General features: G+C 52.9%; 1 protein-coding gene across 8 annotated transcripts in view; it reads left to right on the top strand.

The window, feature by feature from the left end:
- LOC116944335 (disco-interacting protein 2 homolog C-like) overlaps positions 1-22,294 on the top strand; it is a 235,676-nt gene that overhangs the window by 143,579 nt on the left and 69,803 nt on the right. For 5 of the 8 annotated variants that reach the window (XM_076069205.1, XM_076069208.1, XM_076069207.1 and 2 more), the window contains exon 1: positions 17,531-17,707. The exons of the other annotated variants lie outside the window; for them this stretch is intronic. In XM_076069205.1, the coding sequence (XP_075925320.1) occupies positions 17,554-17,707 (154 nt within the window). In that variant the 5' untranslated portion in view covers positions 17,531-17,553. Of the gene's footprint in view, positions 1-17,530; positions 17,708-22,294 lie in introns of those variants that run through there. 8 annotated transcript variants of the gene reach the window in all.

Genomic DNA, 22,294 nt, shown 5'->3' with positions numbered 1-22,294 from the left:
ACAGGCGTGTAGGGTGAGAAGACACAGGCGTGTAGGGTGAGAAGACACAGGCGTGTAGGGTGAGAAGACACAGGCGTGTAGGGTGAGAAGACACAGGCGTGTAGGGTGAGAGGACACAGGCGTGTAGGGTGAGAAGACACAGGCGTGTAGGGTGAGAGGACACAGGCGTGTAGGGTGAGAGGACACAGGCGTGTAGGGTGAGAAGACACAGGTGTGTAGGGTGAGAGGACACAGGCGCGTAGGGTGAGAGGACACAGGCGTGTAGGGTGAGAGGACACAGGCGTGTAGGGTGAGAAGACACAGGCGTGTAGGGTGAGAGGACACAGGCGTGTAGGGTGAGAGGACACAGGCGTGTAGGGTGAGAAGACACAGGCGTGTAGGGTGAGAAGACACAGGCGTGTAGGGTGAGAGGACACAGGCGTGTAGGGTGAGAAGACACAGGTGTGTAGGGTGAGAAGACACAGGCGTGTAGGGTGAGAAGACACAGGTGTGTAGGGTGAGAGGACACAGGCGTGTAGGGTGAGAGGACACAGGCGTGTAGGGTGAGAAGACACAGGCGTGTAGGGTGAGAGGACACAGGCGTGTAGGGTGAGAAGACACAGGTGTGTAGGGTGAGAGGACACAGGCGTGTAGGGTGAGAGGACACAGGTGTATAGGGTGAGAAGACACAGGCGTGTAGGGTGAGAAGACACAGGCGTGTAGGGTGAGAGGACACAGGCGTGTAGGGTGAGAGGACACAGGCGTGTAGGGTGAGAAGACACAGGTGTGTAGGGTGAGAGGACACAGGCGCGTAGGGTGAGAGGACACAGGCGTGTAGGGTGAGAGGACACAGGCGTGTAGGGTGAGAAGACACAGGCGTGTAGGGTGAGAGGACACAGGCGTGTAGGGTGAGAGGACACAGGCGTGTAGGGTGAGAAGACACAGGCGTGTAGGGTGAGAAGACACAGGCGTGTAGGGTGAGAGGACACAGGCGTGTAGGGTGAGAAGACACAGGCGTGTAGGGTGAGAGGACACAGGCGTGTAGGGTGAGAGGACACAGGCGTGTAGGGTGAGAGGACACAGGCGTGTAGGGTGAGAGGACACAGGCGTGTAGGGTGAGAGGACACAGGCGTGTAGGGTGAGAGGACACAGGCGTGTAGGGTGAGAAGACACAGGCGTGTAGGGTGAGAAGACACAGGCGTGTAGGGTGAGAGGACACAGGCGTGTAGGGTGAGAAGACACAGGCGTGTAGGGTGAGAAGACACAGGCGTGTAGGGTGAGAGGACACAGGCGTGTAGGGTGAGAGGACACAGGCGTGTAGGGTGAGAAGACACAGGCGTGTAGGGTGAGAAGACACAGGCGTGTAGGGTGAGAGGACACAGGCGTGTAGGGTGAGAAGACACAGGCGTGTAGGGTGAGAGGACACAGGCGTGTAGGGTGAGAAGACACAGGCGTGTAGGGTGAGAGGACACAGGCGTGTAGGGTGAGAAGACACAGGCGTGTAGGGTGAGAGGACACAGGCGTGTAGGGTGAGAAGACACAGGCGTGTAGGGTGAGAAGACACAGGCGTGTAGGGTGAGAAGACACAGGCGTGTAGGGTGAGAAGACACAGGCGTGTAGGGTGAGAAGACACAGGTGTGTAGGGTGAGAAGACACAGGTGTGTAGGGTGAGAAGACACAGGTGTGTAGGGTGAGAAGACACAGGCGTGTAGGGTGAGAGGACACAGGCGTGTAGGGTGAGAAGACACAGGCGTGTAGGGTGAGAGGACACAGGCGTGTAGGGTGAGAAGACACAGGCGTGTAGGGTGAGAGGACACAGGCGTGTAGGGTGAGAAGACACAGGCGTGTAGGGTGAGAGGACACAGGCGTGTAGGGTGAGAAGACACAGGCGTGTAGGGTGAGAGGACACAGGCGTGTAGGGTGAGAAGACACAGGCGTGTAGGGTGAGAGGACACAGGCGTGTAGGGTGAGAAGACACAGGCGTGTAGGGTGAGAGGACACAGGCGTGTAGGGTGAGAAGACACAGGCGTGTAGGGTGAGAGGACACAGGCGTGTAGGGTGAGAGGACACAGGCGTGTAGGGTGAGAAGACACAGGCGTGTAGGATGAGAGGACACAGGCGTGTAGGGTGAGAAGACACAGGCGTGTAGGGTGAGAAGACACAGGCGTGTAGGGTGAGAAGACACAGGCGTGTAGGGTGAGAGGACACAGGCGTGTAGGGTGAGAAGACACAGGCGTGTAGGGTGAGAGGACACAGGCGTGTAGGGTGAGAAGACACAGGCGTGTAGGGTGAGAGGACACAGGCGTGTAGGGTGAGAAGACACAGGCGTGTAGGGTGAGAGGACACAGGCGTGTAGGGTGAGAAGACACAGGCGTGTAGGGTGAGAGGACACAGGCGTGTAGGGTGAGAAGACACAGGCGTGTAGGGTGAGAGGACACAGGCGTGTAGGGTGAGAAGACAGGCGTGTAGGGTGAGAGGACACAGGCGTGTAGGGTGAGAAGACACAGGCGTGTAGGGTGAGAGGACACAGGCGTGTAGGGTGAGAAGACACAGGCGTGTAGGGTGAGAGGACACAGGCGTGTAGGGTGAGAGGACACAGGCGTGTAGGGTGAGAAGACACAGGCGTGTAGGGTGAGAGGACACAGGCGTGTAGGGTGAGAAGACACAGGCGTGTAGGGTGAGAGGACACAGGCGTGTAGGGTGAGAAGACACAGGCGTGTAGGGTGAGAGGACACAGGCGTGTAGGGTGAGAGGACACAGGCGTGTAGGGTGAGAAGACACAGGTGTGTAGGGTGAGAGGACACAGGCGTGTAGGGTGAGAGGACACAGGTGTGTAGGGTGAGAGGACACAGGCGTGTAGGGTGAGAGGACACAGGCGTGTAGGGTGAGAAGACACAGGCGTGTAGGGTGAGAAGACACAGGCGTGTAGGGTGAGAAGACACAGGCGTGTAGGGTGAGAAGACACAGGCGCGTAGGGTGAGAGACACAGGCATGTAGGGTGAGAAGACACAGGCGTGTAGGGTGAGAAGACACAGGTGTGTAGGGTGAGAGGACACAGGCGTGTAGGGTGAGAGGACACAGGTGTGTAGGGTGAGAGGACACAGGCGTGTAGGGTGAGAGGACACAGGCGTGTAGGGTGAGAAGACACAGGCGTGTAGGGTGAGAAGACACAGGCGCGTAGGGTGAGAAGACACAGGCGCGTAGGGTGAGAAGACACAGGCGCGTAGGGTGAGAAGACACAGACGTGTAGGGTGAGAGGACACAGGCGTGTAGGGTGTGAAGACACAGGCGTGTAGGGTGAGAAGACACAGGCGTGTAGGGTGAGAAGACACAGGCGTGTAGGGTGAGAAGACACAGGCGTTTGAAAGAAGGATGCAAGAACTTGACGAGCTACGAATACCTTCGTCACAATGTGTCCGGCACAGGTTGATCGGCAATGGTGACCATCTCTTGTGGGTGCACGGGACCGGTTCAGATGTGACTTGCCACTGGTGTTAGCCGTGGCCGGGGATTGAACTCGGGTCGCTGGGTTCACAGTGCAGTGCGCCGACCGTTGCGCCACCGCTCCTCCCACCCCCCCCCCCCCCCAGCCTCCGTGAGTTTACACAGTGGGATCTAACGATGCGGGCTTTAGCTGCATTGCTTTACATGGCTATCCTTGCCTCTCACTTCTCAAGGGCATGTGCCCTTGTGATGCGCATGGATCCACTGGTGTTTATCTGGGCAAGGTCCCATCAGTGAGCTCCTCCGGCAGGCAAGGCTGCGTTGGCTGGGTCATGTAGCCCGCATGCCCAGCCACCGCATGCCAAAACAGCTTTTGTTCGGCCGGATCGAGGGGGCTAAACGGGCGCGACACGGGCTGGAGAAGAGATGGAGTGATGTGGTACAGGAGGACGTGGAGTTGAGTGGACTTGCCGGTACTAGTGGCGTTAAGATTGGCCTCTGTGGAGGAGGCTCGTGAAGGACGCTACTAGGTAGTTGGAGGCAGTTGCCCTCCAACAACAATGGAGGGCGGAAGAGCGACGCTCACAACAACGAGCGGAGCGCCGGGTGGCTAAAGCACAGCAGGTTGGCACATTAGGGGGCACAGGTGGTGCATCAGCCAGTCATCTCAGTCATCTCAGTCAGTCGACCCGTGGCACTTGGGTCTGCCCCGTGACCTCCTGCCAGCGAGCGTTCGACACTTCACGTGGCCTCAAGGTGCACATGGCCTGGCACAAGCGTCGTGGTGATGTCACCGCCACTTAGTGGCGAATGGCGGCTGTTGTTGTGTGCTTATAATGACGTGTGCTTGTATCCTTTAGTCAGTGCGTGTGTCAGTAGGTGTTGGTGTATATTCGTGTATGCGTTTGTATTCTTGCGTGTGTGTGTGTCATAGTGGGGGGAGCGGTAGTGTAGCAGTTAGAGTGCTGCGCTACGATCCCGGTGACACGAGTTCGATTCCCACTCATGGCCAACAGCAGTGGCGATTATCTTAATCGGTCCTGGGCCTCCCCTAGTCTTAAATAAGTACCTGGTGCAGTATACAAACATCGCCACTGGGGAGACAAAGGTGGCCGGGTGTGGTGCTGGCCACCCACCCCATCGTGTGCTTTGTCAGCCTTCATAGGTGCTCGCTAACAGCACTTGCCACAACAGCCTGTGGAGGCTATACGGGGGATCTTTGTCTTTGTATGTGGGTGGAGCGGTGATTCAGTGGTTAGCACACTGCTGTACGAACTCGGCGACCTGATCCCAGAAAACAGCCAACATCTTATCTATTTTGTTATATTTATAGAGCGTCTTTGATCTGTTATGATTGATATCTGAACCATACCTGGGCCTCCTCTGAGTCAACATCGCCACCCTCCTGTATGGTGCTGCTGGCCTTCGTAGATGCTCGCTAACAGCACTTGCTCCAACAGTCTGTTCAGGCTTTAAGGGGGGGTCTTTGTCCTCCGGAGTGTGTGGGTGTACAGGTTTGTATGTTTGCGTGTGTCTGTGAAGTGGTGGTGCAGTGGTCAGCGCACTGCACTGTGAACCCGGCGGTCTTGAGTTAAATTCTCAACCTTGATGATTAATCCCCACTCCGGTTCTGGGCCCTTCCTACGGGTCGAATTGTTTAGAGGGCTTGTCCCAATGGTCCGTGTGGGTCACACAGAGAACCTTTGTGTTACGCACACTCAGAACGGCCACTTTCGAGCTGCCGCGGCGGTGACTCACGGCCCCCGTTGTGCGATCTGCGCATGGCGTGGGCGGTTTGGCGGGGGGCCTGCGGAGCGGCGATGTCGAAGAGAGGCAGTTGAGGTGGGTAGGGGCGGTGAACGGGCGCTTGCAGGTAGCGCGACCGTAATCCTTCCCATCGCTCGTCCCACGGGTGCCTTACCCGGCCGTATGGAGAGACAGCTGAAGCTATTCCCCCGTGGGGCCATGCAGCCTAAAACGACTGCCATCAACATCATCGTCGTCATTGCCATTATTGTCTCTCGCTCGTAAGTGCCGCACTTTTACCAGAGAGATACTGCAGCTCAAAACAACTGGAGTTTAGCCATTCATCTTTATAATCGCCATCGTTATCACATCTATCCCTCTATTTAAGGAACGAAACAGGAGGATCTCTCCACAAATCTGGCTGTCGCCTGATGAAGCTAGTTGTAATTACTGGCGAAACGTCGTACTCAGATTGTAAATGTTGCTGATTTGCTCTCCAACATATTATTCCCCCGTGGCGTCATGCAGCTGTACTAGTAACAAATTGGCATGTTCTGTTTACATGACAAACCTTACTAATTAGCTGTTTCGGGTGGTGGGGTATTTAACGACATTTATGCGATTTAACACACGAAAAAAACATAGCATAGCAATTGGACAGAGGCATCCCTCCCAATGCTACATGGGAATTTAGCCGTCATACCCGTTGTCGTTCTAATCATATCACCGCCATCGTTATTGTTATCTTCATACATGAGCAAAGTACCTGTGTACATTGTGGGCCCAGAAATATTCCTCCAAATTGAGCCTGAAATAATTATCTGAGAGTGTCAGTTCAACACGTAGGCTTTCGCGACCAATATCATCCATAATGGAGTTTTTTTGGGTGAAATCGCCACCACCCGACACAGCCAACTAGTAAGGGTTGTCAGGTAAACAGAACATGCCAAATTCGTCACTAGTACAGCAACACCGGTTGTGTGTTGGAGAGCCAAGCCACAACATTTACAATCTGAGTACGACGTTTCGCCAGTAATTGCAACTAGCTTCATCAGGCGACAGCCAGATTTGTGGAGAAGTCCACCTGTTTAGTTCCTTCTATAGAGGCGTAGATGTGGTGACCACGCTTCTGCACTCTTGCGCCACGCGGGGAGGGAGATTACCAAGGCCACGTACATTATGCATGTTCATTATGCGAGCCCTTTGAACTTGTCCTTCCTGTCTATTGTGTTTATTTAAATGGCCGTACCAACGGTAATCCCTATTGAAGTACGCTGACTTTTGTAGGCATGCATTTAAATAATGTATTATTTGATGATTCGCTTCCATGCAGCACTAAGGCGGTAGCTATCCGAACGGTTAAAGTAATTATTTATTTATGTTAATTTCGATAGATTATCTAATTAGTCTTGGCCAGTAGTAGCTATTTTTGCACAGAACTTCAACATTATCAAAATCATAATGGTGTGACTCTGCATTCATGATTATTATCAAAATCAATTGAGTGTCCTTGTTGGAACGCGTGTTCTGCTACTGCTGACAGTTGTATTTGGGAGAATTTCATATTTCTCTGATGTTCTTTTAGTCTCGTGCTGATCATTCGTCCTGTTTGCCCAACATAATATTTACCACACGTGCAGTTAATCCTGTACACACCTTCTGTTGATAGCCACGGTAATACATCTTTTGTACCAGATATTAATTTCTGTATTTTACTTACCATGCCAAATCTGACTCGGATGTTTTGTTTTTCCAAACATCTGGCTAGTTTATCAGTTACTCCCGCAATGTACGGTATCTTGATCGTTTTAATTACTTGGGCAGTTTCAATGCTCGTGTTATTTGATTTGGTTTTGGAATTCAATGCCCTGTTGAATTGTGCATCATTGCAACCATTGATTTGCAGCGCTTCTTTAACATGTTGAATTTCACTTCTCAGACTGTCACCATCTGACACTTTATTAGCTCGATGAATGAGCGTCTTGATAAGAGGAGATTTCTGGGCGGGGTGGTGGTGTGACTCTGCATTCAGATAGGCGTCAGTATGCGTTTTCTTTCGGTGAACACTGCGTGTTATTTTACCATTTCGACAAATACAGGCCTACATCGGTAGGACCTCTTCGTTCATCAAAAACTCTGAACATCTCGTAAATATAACCCTAATGATATTCTCGTAAGTTTTCATGTGACTTCTCTGGGTTACGGTCAACAAGTCAATGAAATTACTCGACACTCTGGTAACGAACAAAGGTTTAGCCAAAGATATCCCAAGACTAGCTGAACACTGTCTAAATAACACCTACTTCTTGTGGCAAGGTGACATCTATAGAAAAAGGAAGGAGCAGTAATGGGCTCTCCTTTGTCATTTGTACATGGAAGATTTTGAAACAAAAGCAATAGCTTCAGGTACACTAAAACCATCTGCCTTGGTTTAGATATGTGGGTGACACATTGGTGGTCTGGCCACAAGGCAATGATACACTGAACACATTTCTAAATCAACTCAACTCTCAAAACCCATCCATCCAGTTCACCGTGGAAGTGGAAGCTGACAGAACTCTACCATTTCTGGATATTCTGCTCGGACGGGGTCGAAATGGTAAAATAACACGCAGTGTTTACCGAAAGAAAACGCATACTGACGCCTATCTCAATGCTGAGTCACACCATCACCCCGCACAGAAATCTGCTCTTATCAAGACGCTCATTCATCGAGCTAAGAAAGTGTCAGATGGTGACAGTTTGAGAAGTAGAAATTCAACATGCTAAAGAAGCGCTGCAAATGAACGGTTACAGTGATGCCCAAATCAACGGCATTGAATGCCAAAACCAAATCAAATAACACGAGCATTGAAACTGCCCAAGTAATTAAAACGATCAAAATACCGTACATTGCGGGAATAACTGATAAACTAGACAGATGTTTGGAAAAACAAAACATCCGAGTCAGATTTGGCACAGTACATAAAATACAGAAATTAATATCTGGTACAAAAGATGTATTACCGAAGCTATCAACAAAAGATGTGTACAGGATTAACTGCACATGTGATAAATATTATGTTGAGCAAACAGAAAGAATGATCAGCACGAGACTAAAATAACATCAGAGAAATATTAAATTCTCCCAAATACAACTGTCAGCAGTAGCAGAACACACGTGCCAACAAGGACACTCAATTGATTTTGATGTTGAAGTTCCGTGCAAAACTAGCTACTACTGGCCAAGACTAATTAGAAAATATATCGAAATTGAAAGAAGTGCTGTCGTCCCGACAGTTCTGTTCCTTCACCTGAAGAAGGCTACTTGTGTTGTGGCCGAAACGTCGTGAGAATTTTATTTTTTATTATGTTTTATTTTTTTTACTTTATTTCCATTCTACGTGACTTTATCGAAAGAACCAAGAAGATGAATCCCTGCAGTCACGAAAGCTTTCAATCGAAAAGTAAAAATAACTATAAACGTTCAGATAGCTACCGCCTTAGTGCTGCGTGGAAGCAAATAATCAAATAACACATTATTTAAATGCATGCCTACAAAGGGCAGCATACTTCAGTAGGGATTACCGTTAGTAGGGCTATTTTAATAAACACAATAGACAGGAAGGACAAGTTCAAAGGGCTCACAAAATGCATAATGTACGTTGCCTCAGTAATCCCACCTCCCCCCCACTTTGTGCAAGAGCGCAGAAGCGTGGCCACCACATCTACGCCTCTGTATAAGGAACGAAACAGGTGGACTTCTCCACAAATCTGGCTGTCGCCTGATGAAGCTGGTTGTAATTACTGGCGAAACGTCGTACTCAGATTGTAAATGTTGTGGCTTGGCTCTCCAACACACCGTGTTGCTGTACTAGTGACGAATTGGCCACGTTCTGTTTACGTGACAACCCTTACGAGTTGGCTGTGTCGGGTGGTGGCGGGTTTTAACGACACATTTATATATTTACGATATCTAACCCAAAAAAAACCTCTATTATATCTGAGAGTGTATCCATCATCGCATAATCATCATCACTCCATGAGTCCATCTTGGCCTAAACACATTCCTGCGAGCTCCACCGGGGAATTGGGCCACAGCGAGAAACAAGGTTTGGAATGTTGATGGTGCCGGGAGGGTTAGGGGCCGTCCATAAATGACGTCACGCCCCTTGGGGGGGGGGGTCAGACATTTGTGACGATGTGTGACGAGGGGGGGTGGTTTGATAAATGTGACGTCACATCAAAATGCGCAACTTTAAATAAATATAGACAACACGTTCTATTTAATTAAATAAACTTTTTAATAAATGTTTTCTCCTACAACATCAGAGTGCAGCGCCACATTAAATACGCACTACAATGACAATAGTTTAAAGCGATTTGAAGCATGTTTTATTTGGGGGGGGGTGGCAGAGCTTTGTGACGTCATATTTGAGGGCGGGGGGGGGGGTGGTCTGACTTTTTGTGACGCCGTGTGACGAGGTGGGGTGGGGGACAAAAAATCGTCCAAAATCGCGTGACGTCATTTATGGACGGCCTCTTTACGTGGCTGTCATTGTTGTCTGGACGGGGGTGGCTGGCGTTGGGGGGGGTTGCAGGGAGAAGTGAACACGAGTGGGCGGACAGGGCGCGGGGTGCTGGGACCTGGGGGATGTGCACAGGCTTGCTCGTCCTCGGAGATTTTTCCAGACCCGTCGCTGTTGTTGTTGTTGTTGCTGTTCGAGTTTGCAGCAGTCAAATGTGCCACTCGTTGTTTGAGGATTTAATGAGGGCCTTTCAATCCCGATTAATGAATGCTTGGAATCGCGCCGTCCGCGCGCGAGACAGAGAGAGAGAGACGGAGATGAACACCTCGATCAGAGGGCATACGCAAGTTAGAGACATCATATTCACCGGAGGGAAAAGAAAATAAAGGATACAGGAGAAAATTTAATAACATATGAATAAATATAAATTAAGCACGGACGTACAAATTGGGCAGGAAACGTTGTGAGACCGAGAGAAATGACAAAGGCCTGGGGCGGTCTTCATCCAGTAGTGGATAAACCATGGCTGATGACGATAAATGCAAGGAATCAGTGAGCAATACCAGCATATGGATTTAGTTAATTGCGTCTTCCCCTTCTTACACAGTTGACACATCCTTCAAGGGCCGCTCTTACAGCTTTGCCGTCATCATCGCCATCGCGACCTTCACTGCCCGTGCCACCTTTCTGTCCGCAGGCATTCCTCATATTCCACGGGGGCGGCACGAAGGGGGGGGGGGGGTGTCCGCAGCAGCGTGCCTCGGCGCAGCAGGGCCACTGAGGAAGTGCAGTCCCGTGCGTCGTGCGGCCGCGATGAAGCGACGGCGGCGGGCGGCTCGATTGGCGGCGGTTGTTGAGAAGCGAGCCCGGAGGTCCCATTGAGACAATCGGTTGCAATCCACCGCGTTAGCGGAGCGCCAAGGAAGCCGGCCGGGGCGGAGGGCAGCAGGTCGCCGCGTCTTTGGATTGCCCGCGTGGAATAAACCCGTGGGCGGAGCGCTTCGCCGAGATTTGACGTCGACAGCAGCACCTCTCGCACCATCATCGGGCACAATCTGTCCACTGCCGGATGAGTCGCCAAGTCGCCGTGACGCGGCGCTTCTGTGTCTCTGTTCCGATTTATTTTGCGTCGTCGACGCAAACTTGGTTTCGTTTGTGTTTTGCTTTCGTCAACTTGGTGACCCAGGTCACTCTTGCAATTGACGCAGCTTCCCGTTCTCTTGGCTTCTCACAGCTGGTGACACAAAAGTCACAGCTGGTGGCATAAAACTCACAACTGGTGACATAAAACCAACTTGAAGGAGGTTGAACTCGGAGTGCGATGCCTGGTTCCATCCGGCTCGTGGACCCTGGTGCAGTTGCACTGCCTGCACACACCCCACTGGGGGGGGGGGGGGGGAGGGGGGCTTGTATGACACTAGTACAGTCACAGCCACCAGCCAGTCTAGGTAATTGCACCGTAGGTAATTGTACCGCAGTCACAGAGACGTAGGACACTTGATCTCAGTGTTCTTCATCGTAAGGCCCGTGGGCCACTGACGGCCCCTGGTGGCCTTTAGTGTGGCCGCCGACAACACACAACACGTGAACACCACACCCCCATCATCATCGTCGTCGTTGTGCTGCTGTCAAACTCAACAATGGTTTCAAACGTGTGGCGGCCCTCACCACTGATGATGTCTTATCGGCGAAAGTAGCCCCCTTCTGAAAATTAGTGAAGAACAATGCTCTAAAGCTTGACCTGTCACGGTGCTGCCATGCAACAATCCATATAGCACCTGGGCATGAGCCAATTTCAGCACTCCATCTGTCCTTGCAATGATTATTTTAGCCAGAAATGCCTCACTGAATGTCAAGACTAATTTTCAGGTGGGCCCTGCATTTTGCGTTTGACCAGTTCCATTCATGGATGTTTGGCTTCATGTCAGAAGAAACTGGAGTACTGACCCATACATGTTGGAGCAATGGTTAATTTATTCGGGTCCTCTACCAAACGAAACAAAAAAACAGGTACGGTCGACTGAGCTGTGTATTTCTGTATTAGAAGCGACCTGGGCACAAATAATATCCCAATGAAGTGGTATATCATATGGAAATCTATAGCAGACAAATACTCTAAACGCGTTGCATCTAATTGTGGAGGGGAAAAAATGGAGGACCCAGAGAAAAATCCACGTGACCACAGAGAGAACATGCAAACTCTAAATATGCAGGAGTCAGGGTCGGGATCGAACACACAAACCTCCTGTATACCAAGCAATGGAGTTGATATCTCGCACAACATGCAAGTTGTGCATAATGAGTTGGGTTTGTAAGGGAGGCATGAGGGATGCAAATTGGTTGACACGCTTGGTGGCACTCGGTCATTGATAGGCTGTCAGAGAGATGCGAGGCACTTCAAGGATGCCCCATCCATGCAAGGGTCATTAAAAGAGAAGAAGGGAGGCAGCACATGGACAATGTGACGTGAAGCCACTGAGAGGGAGAGAGAATGCTGTATCTTCTCGCCTCTCATCTCACTCTACTCCCCACGACGCACTCTCGAACCTCTCCCCTCTCATCTCACTCTACTCCCCTCCACACACTCTCCTATCTCCCCCTCTTATCTCACTCTGCTCCCCTCCACACACTCTCCTACCTCTCCCCTCTCATCTCACTCTACTCCCCTCCCCGCACTCTCCTACCTCTCCCCTCTCATCTCACTCTACTCCCCTCACTCTCCTGCCTCTCCCCTCTCATCTCACTCTACTCCCCTCCACGCACTCTCCCATCTCCCCCCTCTCATGTCACTCTACTCCCCTCCACGCACTCTCCTACTTCAGCAACCAACATTTTATATCGAATCCCCCAGTCAACTTTCGCTCAGTGGGAGGTCGCTCATCCTCCTCTGCCGCTCCCAAGGTCTGAAACTTCCTCCCTCCTGCTACCTATGCTGTCGGCTCCCTGGGCCTGTTCCAGTCCAGGCTCAAGCTCTTCCGTTTGCTCCTCTGCCTGAAACTTACTACCTCTTTCTACAAGCACAAAGTAAACACGTCCACTGCTTGTGTGCATCGTCTTGAGATGTGGTCACATTTAGAAGCCTCATCAATCCAATTTGTATTGCATTGGGTCGTCGATAAACTTAAATCAATTGAGTGTGCAGGCGAGGGCCACAATGCGATGCCTCTGGGCTCATGAATTACTTTGGTTGCCACGGCTTCAGAGACAACAGAAATACTGTGGAGTCTGTGTGTCTGCGATGGCCGGTGTGGTTGTTGTGGTTGGTGTGTCGCGGATGGTTGTTGTGGTTGTTGTGGTTGGTGTGTCCGCTATGGTTGTTGTGGTCGTTGTGGTTGGTGTGTCCGCTATGGTTGTTGTGGTCGTTGTGTCCGCGATGGTTGTTGTGGTTGGTGTGGTTGGTGTGTCTGTGATGGTCGGTGTGGTTGTTGAGGTTGGTGTGTCCGCGATGGTTGTTGTGGTTGGTGTAGTTGTTGTGGTTGTTGTGTCCGCGATGGCCGGTGTGGTTGTTGGGGCGGCAGGGTGGCATGACGGCTCCGTGGCGTTGCCTCGCCTGGTGTTGAACCCTCGTTGTGTGTCGGGGTTTCGGTTTTCCCGGGAACCCTCGGGCCCCCGTAGGTCCCCGGTGCCCCGTGGGTTGGGCAGGGTGTGCGGTTGCCCTGTGTCCATCTCCCTCTTCCTCCCTGTTTACACCGGGCACGATGACGCATGCCTGTGATCCAGCGCTTCGGGAGGAGGGTTGTGGATTATAAGACATGGGGAGCTCCCCAAACGGCTGGGTTTGGAGAAGGCCAGGAGATGGGAGTACAGCAAGTGTGCGCACTATCTGTGGAGCTTCGAGTGTTGTGCTCTCTGGTGAGATTCATCTGGTGTGATCTATCAGGTGAGGTTCATCTGATAAAGACTTGTCTGATGAGGTTTTGCCTCATCTGGTGGGATCCATTAAACACAATTTATCTTGCGGGCTATATTTGGCATCATTCATCGAGCCGGGTTCCAGCTGGCACGGTTGATTTGGAGTAACCAGAATAATGCTACGCTCCATCTGCCACGGATCATCATCTGTTTGCTTCATCTGGCACAGGTACATCTGGTGTAGCTTTACCCACGTCGTGGTGTGCACCGGATGAATCATAGATGCAACACACACCAGACAAATGGTGTTAAGTGAAGGGCAGCACTTGAATGACGTGACGTGAAGCACACCGGATGATTCACGCGTCTGCTCCATACCTCCTGCGTGCCACATGAGGCAACATTGAATCTGATTGAGTCTCCATCTGGGGAGTTCTATGCGGCTGGATTAATCTGGTGTACTGCTCCACCTGACGCCACTCATCAGTGCCCACCCCCCATCCCACCCGCCGCTGTCACCGCCGCTGGCACCGTCACCGCTGCTCTGCGCGTCTTCGTGGGGCGGCCCGAACGAGCGCTCCCACCGCGCTCGCTGCACCGCACTGCACCGCGCCACACCACACCGCGGCACACCACACCGCGCCAATGGGGCCACAACGCGCCGCGAGACCCTAGGGGTTGAGGAGGAGGTCGCTAGGTCAGCACCCGGCCGCTCGGGCGCTGTCTGCAGCGCCTGCTGCAGGGCCTGGCCCTGCCTCGCGCCGTTGCGAATTGCTTTCGCATCCTGCGTCTCCGCACCGTGAAGTTTTTTTTTTTAAATCTTTATTTTCTTGCCCCTGCCGCAATCTGTACCAGTTTACCGACGAACGAACATGCTCGTGACGATTCAATTGTGTTTGTTAATGGGGGGCCTGGCTTGATGGGCCGTGGCTAAAGCCAGGTCTTTAAATTATGCACGTTGTCAGTCGTGTCACTACCGTTTGTGATTAGAAGGGCGCTGAAAAGTAATTCCACGATGGAGGTGTTTTCGTTTCTGTGTTACCATTGAGAAAATAAGTCTGCTCAATTTGTTCCAACGTGGGCTCCTGCTTATCTGACGATGTTGACAATTTCTACAGCGATCCCCTCTGGTCTGGCAGCTCACTTGCAATACCTCGCAGAGGCAGGCTTCTATTTTTTTGCAGACATTGCCATAGAATTCTCCTCTCTGGTTTTATCATTCTGCCTTTTGTGCCGTAAGATTCCATCTTTGTCTCCAAGGGCTGTTGTTGTGATTTATCAATCATTGTTGTCCTTTTTTCTTGCTCTCACGCTCCCCATTGCTTGCCGTGACACCTTCAACAATTTTTGCATATGCGGTTGGATTTATATTCTCATTATTGTTATCCTAAACGGATTTTCTGTAATGCTGTGTCTTGTATCCTTTTGTTTGGCATTTCATCCCTATTATTAACTCTTTCATTAAAGCACTGCTTTTGTCTCTACACAACTTTGCCTCTACTCTCAGGCCGTTACTATGACCGTTTTTTATGTATTTATTCTATAACAACTCCTTTCATCATTTTGCCTTACCCGCTTCATTTGATTCGGTTACCTATTTGCATTATTACGTTATTTGTAGTTATTATTAAATTACCTAGTCTAAAAGTCCCAGAATATCTTCACATTTATGGCTGTCCGCCTGATGAGGTTGGTTGTAATCACCGGTGAAATGCCACGGTACTTCAAATTGTAAATATAATACCACACCGGTGTGCTGAACTAGTAACTAAAATTGGCACGTTTTGTTTAAGTGTTAAACCTTACTAATTGGCTTATGTCAGGTAATGAAGTGTTTAACGACACATTTATATTTCTGCGAACTAACCCACAAAAAAAAACCTGTTATGGATAATATTGGTCGCGAAAGCCTACGTGTTAAACTATATATGTGGATTTCTCGTTCTCAATTTCCCTTTGGTGGTCATGTGATATTTCTGGCTATTCTGCTTTTTGCCCTCTTTCACGTTGAGAATCAACACGCGTTCATATCATCTGGCTGCTGCTACAAATTCGCACGTGTGATGCTGACGATGATGACGACGACGACGATGATACCTGCCACTTCGATGAGCTATCACGTGTGGCCAGGTCGCCTCTGAAAAAGAGCTCGTAGTAGTCGGAGTAATAGGCTGTCTGGTATTCTTTCCGCCCTTTCTCCCATTTACATATCTGCCTCTCACGATTCCAGCCTCCTCTGACTTTCAATTTCCCTCTCGGGCTGCCTGTCGATCCGCTCGCTCCCCCCGACCAATCTCCCTGTGACGCCTACTCGGATGCAGGTCACGTGGAGACGGTCGCCATGGAGATGGGCTTTGCAGGCAGAAGGGCGGGAGGATGTGGAGAGAGAGGGAAGGAGGGAGGGGCCGGCGTGCGGGCGGAGAGCGACGGGGCGGGGTAGGGCGAGAGGGAGGGGGGATAGGGCGAGAGGGGAGATAGTGAGAGGGGGGGGGATAGGCAGAGGGGGATAGGGCGAGAGGGAGGGGGGATAGGGCTAGAGGGAGGGGGGATAGGGCTAGGGAGGGGAGATAGGAGAGGGGGGTGAGGGGGATAGGGCGAGAGGGAGGGGGATAGGGCGAGAGGGAGGGGGATAGGGCGAGAGGGAGGGGGGATAGGGCTAGAGAGGGAGATAGTGAGAGGGGGGGTGAGAGGGGATAGGGCTAGAGGGAGGGGGGGTAGGGCGAGAGGGAGGGGGGGATAGGGCGAGAGGAGGGGGATAGGGCGAGAGGGAGGGGAATAGGGCGAGAGGGAGGGGGGATAGGGCGAGAGGGAGGGGGGATAGGGCGAGAGGGAGGGGGGATAGGGCGAGAGGGAGGGGGGATAGGGCAAGAGGGAGGGGGGATAGGCGAGAGGAGGGGGATAGGCGAGAGAGTGGGGAGAGAGAGAGGAGGGGGATAGGGCGCAGAGGGAGGGGGATGGGGCGAGAGGGAGGGGGATAGGGCGAGAGGGAGGGGGGATAGGGCGAGAGGGAGGGGGGATAGGGCGAGAGGGAGGGGGGATAGGTTGAGAGGAGGGGGGATAGGGTGAGAGGGAGGGGGTAGGGCGAGAGGGGGGATAGGGCGAGAGGGAGGGGGGATAGGGCGAGAGGGAGGGGCGGTTAGGGGGCGAGGAGGGAGGGGATAGGTGAGAGGGAGGGGGGGGTTGGGAGAGAGGGAGGGGGGGATAGGGCGAGAGGGAGGGGGATAGCAGAGGGGAGGGGGATAGGGCGAGAGGGAGGGGGGATAGGGCGCGAGAGGGAGGGGGATAGGGCGAGGGAGGGGGCGATAGGCGAGAGGGGAGGGGGGATAGGGTGAGAGGGAGGGGGGATAGGGCGAGAGGGGAGGGGGTTACAAGGAGAGGGAGGGGGGGGATAGGGCGAGAGGGAGGGGGGGATAGGGCGAGAGGGAGGGGGGATAGGGCGAGAGGGAGGGGGTAGGGCGAGAGGGAGGGGGGTATAGGGCGAGAGGGAGGGGGGATAGGGCGAGAGGGAGGGGGGATAGGGCGAGAGGGAGGGGGATAGGGCGAGAGGGAGGGGGATAGGTTGAGAGGGAGGGGGGGATAGGGTGAGAGGGAGGGGGGTAGGGCGAGAGGGGGATAGGGCGAGAGGGAGGGGGATAGGGCGAGAGGGAGGGGCGGATAGGGCGAGAGGGAGGGGGATAGGGCGAGAGGGGAGGGGGGGCGAGAGGGAGGGGGAGGAAGAGAGGGAGGGGGGATAGGGCGAGAGGGAGTGGGGGCGATAGGGCGAGAGGAGGGGGGATAGGGTGAGAGGGGGGAGGGGGGATAGGGCGAGAGGGAGGGGGGTTGGGCGAGAGGGAGGGGGGGATAGGCGAGAGGGAGGGGGGATAGGGCGAGAGGGGAGGGGGGGATAGGCGAGAGGGAGGGGGGATAGGGGGCGAGAGGGAGGGGGGGGATAGGGCGAGAGGGAGGGGGGATAGGCGAGAGGGAGGGGGGGGATAGGGCGAGGGGAGGGGGAGAGACTTGGGGGCTCGAATGCTGCAGGGCGCGGATGAGGCGCGTGGTATTAACGCGTTACCACGGCAACGCGGAGCAGCGGGGCTCTCTGGGAAGATGGCGGGAAGAGGAGGAGGCGGCTGGGCGGTCGGTACCGGCGGCAGGACGTCGGGGCCTAGAGGGCCTCCCTGCCCTCCCTATGGATGCAGGTGGGCGGGCGGCAGGCGGGTGGTGATGGGTGAGGAGGGGGGTAGGTCAGACCTGCCGAGCGTTCGCCGCGGGTTGTGAGCCTCATCCGTTCCCTGGTCGTGCGTGGGCAGATTAGCGCCCTAGAATCCCTCTTCCCACCTTTCTCTCCCTCCCCTATCCTTTCCTCGTTTTCCTCTGATCCTCCCGGCCGGCTCCATCCCTGCCCTCTCCTCCTCCACCCCCTCCCTGCCCTCTCCTCCTCCACCCCCTCCCCGCCCTCTCCCTCCACCCCCTCCCTGCCCTCTCCATCCCCTCCCTGCCCTCTCCTCCTCCACCCCTCCCTGCCCTCTCCACCCCTCCACCTCCCTGCCCTCTCCACCTCTCCCTGCCCTCTCCCTCCTCCTCCACCCCCTCCCTGCCCTCTCCCTCCCTCCACCCCCTCCCTGCCCTCCTCCTCCACCCCCTCCCTGCCCTCTCCTCCATCACCCTCCCTGCCCTCTCCATCACCTCCCCTGCCCTCTCCTCCTCCACCCTCACCGCCCTCCCTCCTCCATCACCTCCCCGTCCTCTCCTCCATCACCTCCCTGCCCTCTCCTCCTCCACCCCCTCCCTGCCCTCTCCTCCTCCACCCCCTCCCCGCCCTCTCCTCCACCCTCCCCGCCCTCTCCTCCTCCACCCCCTCCCCGCCCTCTCCACCCCCTCCCTGCCCTCTCCTCCTCCTCCACCCCCTCCCTGCCCTCTCCCCTCCTCCACCCCCCTCCCTGCCCCTCCTCCTCCACCCCCTCCCTGCCCTCTCCCTCCCTCCACCCCCTCCCTGCCCTCTCCTCCTCCCACCCCTCCCTGCCTCTCCACCCCCTCCCTGCCCTCTCCTCCTCCACCCCCTCCCTGTCCTCTCCCTCCATCACCTCCCTGCCCTCTCCTCCTCCACCCTCCCTGCCCTCTTCCTCCATCACCTCCCTGCCCTCTCCTCCTCCACCCCTCCCTGCCCTCTCCTCCTCCACCCCTCCTGCCCTCTCCTCCATCACCTCCCTGCCCTCTCCTCCTCCACCCCCTCCCTGCCCTCTCCTCCTCCACCCCCTCCCTGCCCTCTCCTCCTCCACCCCCTCCCTGCCCTCTCCTCCTCCACCCCCTCCTGCCCTCTCCTCCACCCCCTCCCTGCCCTCTCCTCCTCCACCCCCTCCCTGCCCTCTCCTCCTCCACCCCCTCCCTGCCCTCTCCACCCCTCCCTGTCCTCTCCTCCATCACCTCTCGTCACGCCAATTAACCCTCCCTGTTTTTCTTTTCCGTTCGCGTCTCCCTCGCCCTCTTCCCCTCTCCTCCAATTTTATTTCCTCTCTCTCCTTTGCTTTTCTCCTCTCCCGTTAGAGTTCAGGGCAATGCTGTTGCATGGCCGATACTGTGGCCATGGTGTTGGGGATGGCAGTCGACGATGATCGATAAGGTGATGGTCATCATCATCATCATCATAATGTCAATGTTGGTGATGGTTCGTAACGGTTGATCATGATGCTCAAAATTATGTTGGTCTTGGTGATGTTCATAATGATCAGGATGATCACCGTCATCAGTAGAAGTATTTAACCACGACAATAACCTCTCAAATCACTAAAATTTTGATATATATTATACACAATTATATACCTATCCCCCCATCACAACTATGGTGATCGCGCGAACGTGTTGGCCGTGAGTGTTGCTTATTGTCCAGTTCTTTAAGCCATAAATATATACATTGTATTATCCGTAATTAAAATGACTCAAACCGAGCCAGGCCACGTGCTAAGTCGACCGACAGCTCGAAGGTGACGTCAGTCGGAGGTGGAACTTTCTCCAGTCACGAACGGCCTTCCCCAGCCGTCTGTGCTGCAGACACCCTGCCCTGGCTCAAATCCCAGTGTCCAAGACCTTGGGGGCCGTCCATAAATGACGTCACGCGATTTTGGACGATTTTTTACCCCCCCCCCTTCGTCACACGACGTCACGAAAAGTCAGACCCCCCTCCCCCTCAAATATGACGTCACAAAGCTCTGCCCCCCCCCCCCCCCCCCAATAGAAAACATGCTTCAAATCTTGATTTAAAGCTTTCGTGACTGCAGGGATTCATATTCTTGGTTCTTTCGGTAAAGTCACGTAGAAGGGAAACAATAAAATAATAAAAATATAAAACAATACAATTCTCACGACGCTTCGACTGCAACACAAGCAATCATCATCAGGTGTGAAAACCACAGCAAGACAATTTGAAATTTCACACCTGATGATGATTGCTTGTGTTGCAGTCGAAACGTCGTGAGAATTGTATTGTTTTATATTTTTATTATTTTATTGTTTCCCTTCTACGTGACTTTACCGAAAGAACCAAGAATATACTTCAAATCGTTCTAAACTATTGTCATTATAGTGCGTATTTAATGTGGCACTGCACTCTGATGTTGTAGGAGAAACATTTATTAAAAAGTCTATTTAATTAAGTAGAACGTGTTGTCTGTAATTATTTAAAGTTGCGCATTTTGATGTGACGTCACATTTTTCAAACGCCCACCCCCCCCTCGTCACACATCGTCACAAATGTCTGACCCCCCACCCCCCCCCAGGTGCGTGACGTCATTTATGGACGACCCCTTGTTTTAATTAAAAATTTGACTTTGAGCTTTTGCCCTCTGTCTACAAAATACGCCTGGGGACGCTGTGAAGCATTTTAGAAGCGACGTAAATCCGGCTTGTAGTGATCTACCGTTTGGGTGATGAGTGAATTGCCTTGTTGGAGAATATCACAGGCTGGGGATCAGCCTCTTGTTTTTGGTGCCGAAGCAAAACGATGAGGTCATCGGGAAATCTCTAACCTTCGTTTTCGCTGTCACATTTGTAATCATTAGGGATGCAGCGATGCCTCATTATTGATTAATATCGATCCTTAAAAACTCACGAGGCACGCATCGCATTTCGTGTGCAAGAGATGCGTACGTCTCAATTCGTACGTCGGTTGTTATCGTCAACAACGTTAAGGTCAACGTAATCGTCATGACCCACCGATATCATCATCGTCATCATCATCCTCACAACTACCACCATTGTATATGTCAGCATACCGTCCTCAACGATCAAAGTTACAGATTCAAATCCTGGTATCCAACTGTAGTTGGCCTATGCACTTATGTACTCCTGCCATAGGAATGTGGAATATCCACAACTACCTCGGGGTCGCCAGTGGAGATGAGCACCGCCCAGCGCTCGATTAAAGAGGGGGGGGGGGAGGCTCTCGCTTGTTAGCAATGATCGTCGATAGGAGATCTCATCTACGATTTATGGAGGAGATGGGATGAGTGCTTGGGGACGTGAGGTTATCACTGTGCATGAACCTCACTGTGGTTACGGACGGGTGTGGGGAGCGGTGGTGCGGTCGCTGTTAGCACGCTCACAGCGAACACACGAGTTCGATTCCTGCTCACGGCCAACACCAGTGACGATCTGAACTGGTCCTGGGCCTCCCCTAGGTCAAATTAGTGCGGTGTGTAAACATCGCTAATAGAGAGACAAAGGCGGCCAGGCATGGTGCTGCCCCCCCCCCCACTCGTGTGCCTTGCTGGCCTTCATAGGTGCTCGCTGACAGCACTTGCCCCAAGTATATTAAAGCTATACTGAGGATCTTTTGTCTTTCACACAGCGGTGATAGGTGTGAGCCCAGTCGGAACTGCAGCCAATTACTGAGTTAACGACACAAAGCTTTCTCTCGAGGTGATTATGGTGATGGATGATGATCGTACGGTGGCGTGTTATTTTTGTAATCTAGCGCTTTGGAAGCTATGGTTGGTGGATGCAATCATATTTGTGAAAAACTACCAACCTCAATGGAACTGCAAGATGACTGGGAAGTGGCAGTATAGGAAGTGTGGTCAAGCGGGGTCATTAACCAGTCTGTGTGGATATGTTAGTGTTAGCCTCTCCTTCGTGTAATCTTATTTCTCTGGGTGTCTCCCACAAGCAAAATACTGATTTAAAAAATACAACCGGCCAAACATCCGAATAGAGAACCCTCCTGATCTAAAACTAAGCTATTTTATTTTTCCAGCTAAGGCCCACTGAGCTATATAGCTCTTTTTCAGAAGCGACCTGGCCACATATGACAGCTCAACGAAGTGCCTTATCACGTGGACATGTTATAAACAGCCAAATATTCTAAACGCACGATTCAAAATGTGGAAGAAAATAACGGAGGAGGACCCGGAGAAAAATCCATGTGACCACGGGGAGAGAGACATGCAAACTCCAAATACACAGGCATCAGGGATTGGGATCGAACCCACGACCTCCTACATACTTAGGCGCGGCAGTTAACATCTCAGAGCCACCGAGGCCTTTCTGGCCTCCTGCCAGAATAAATTGACGACGGGAGCTTAATCAGGAACAGTGTGGCTGCCGCGGCGGTGACTCTTGAGCAGTGAATGTCTCGTTCCTGCGCCTCGGGTAGAACGCGGCATTCCAGCGTTCCCTTGGGGTGTGCCATTCACCGGGAATATACGGCGTGATGCAGCGCGTGCCATCCCCTGATCGTCGCGGATGTTGTTCGGGAACACGAACAGACGCTGGATCTTCACAAAACGGAGGCT

This window comes from Petromyzon marinus, chromosome 2 (genome assembly GCF_048934315.1).
Source record: "Petromyzon marinus isolate PM22_M1 ecotype Great Lakes invasive population chromosome 2, UKy_Petmar_22M1.pri1.0, whole genome shotgun sequence".
NCBI classification, from domain to species: domain Eukaryota; kingdom Metazoa; phylum Chordata; class Hyperoartia; order Petromyzontiformes; family Petromyzontidae; genus Petromyzon; species Petromyzon marinus.
Note: the sequence above shows the minus strand (reverse complement) of the source record. Positions and strands in the feature narration are given on the sequence as shown.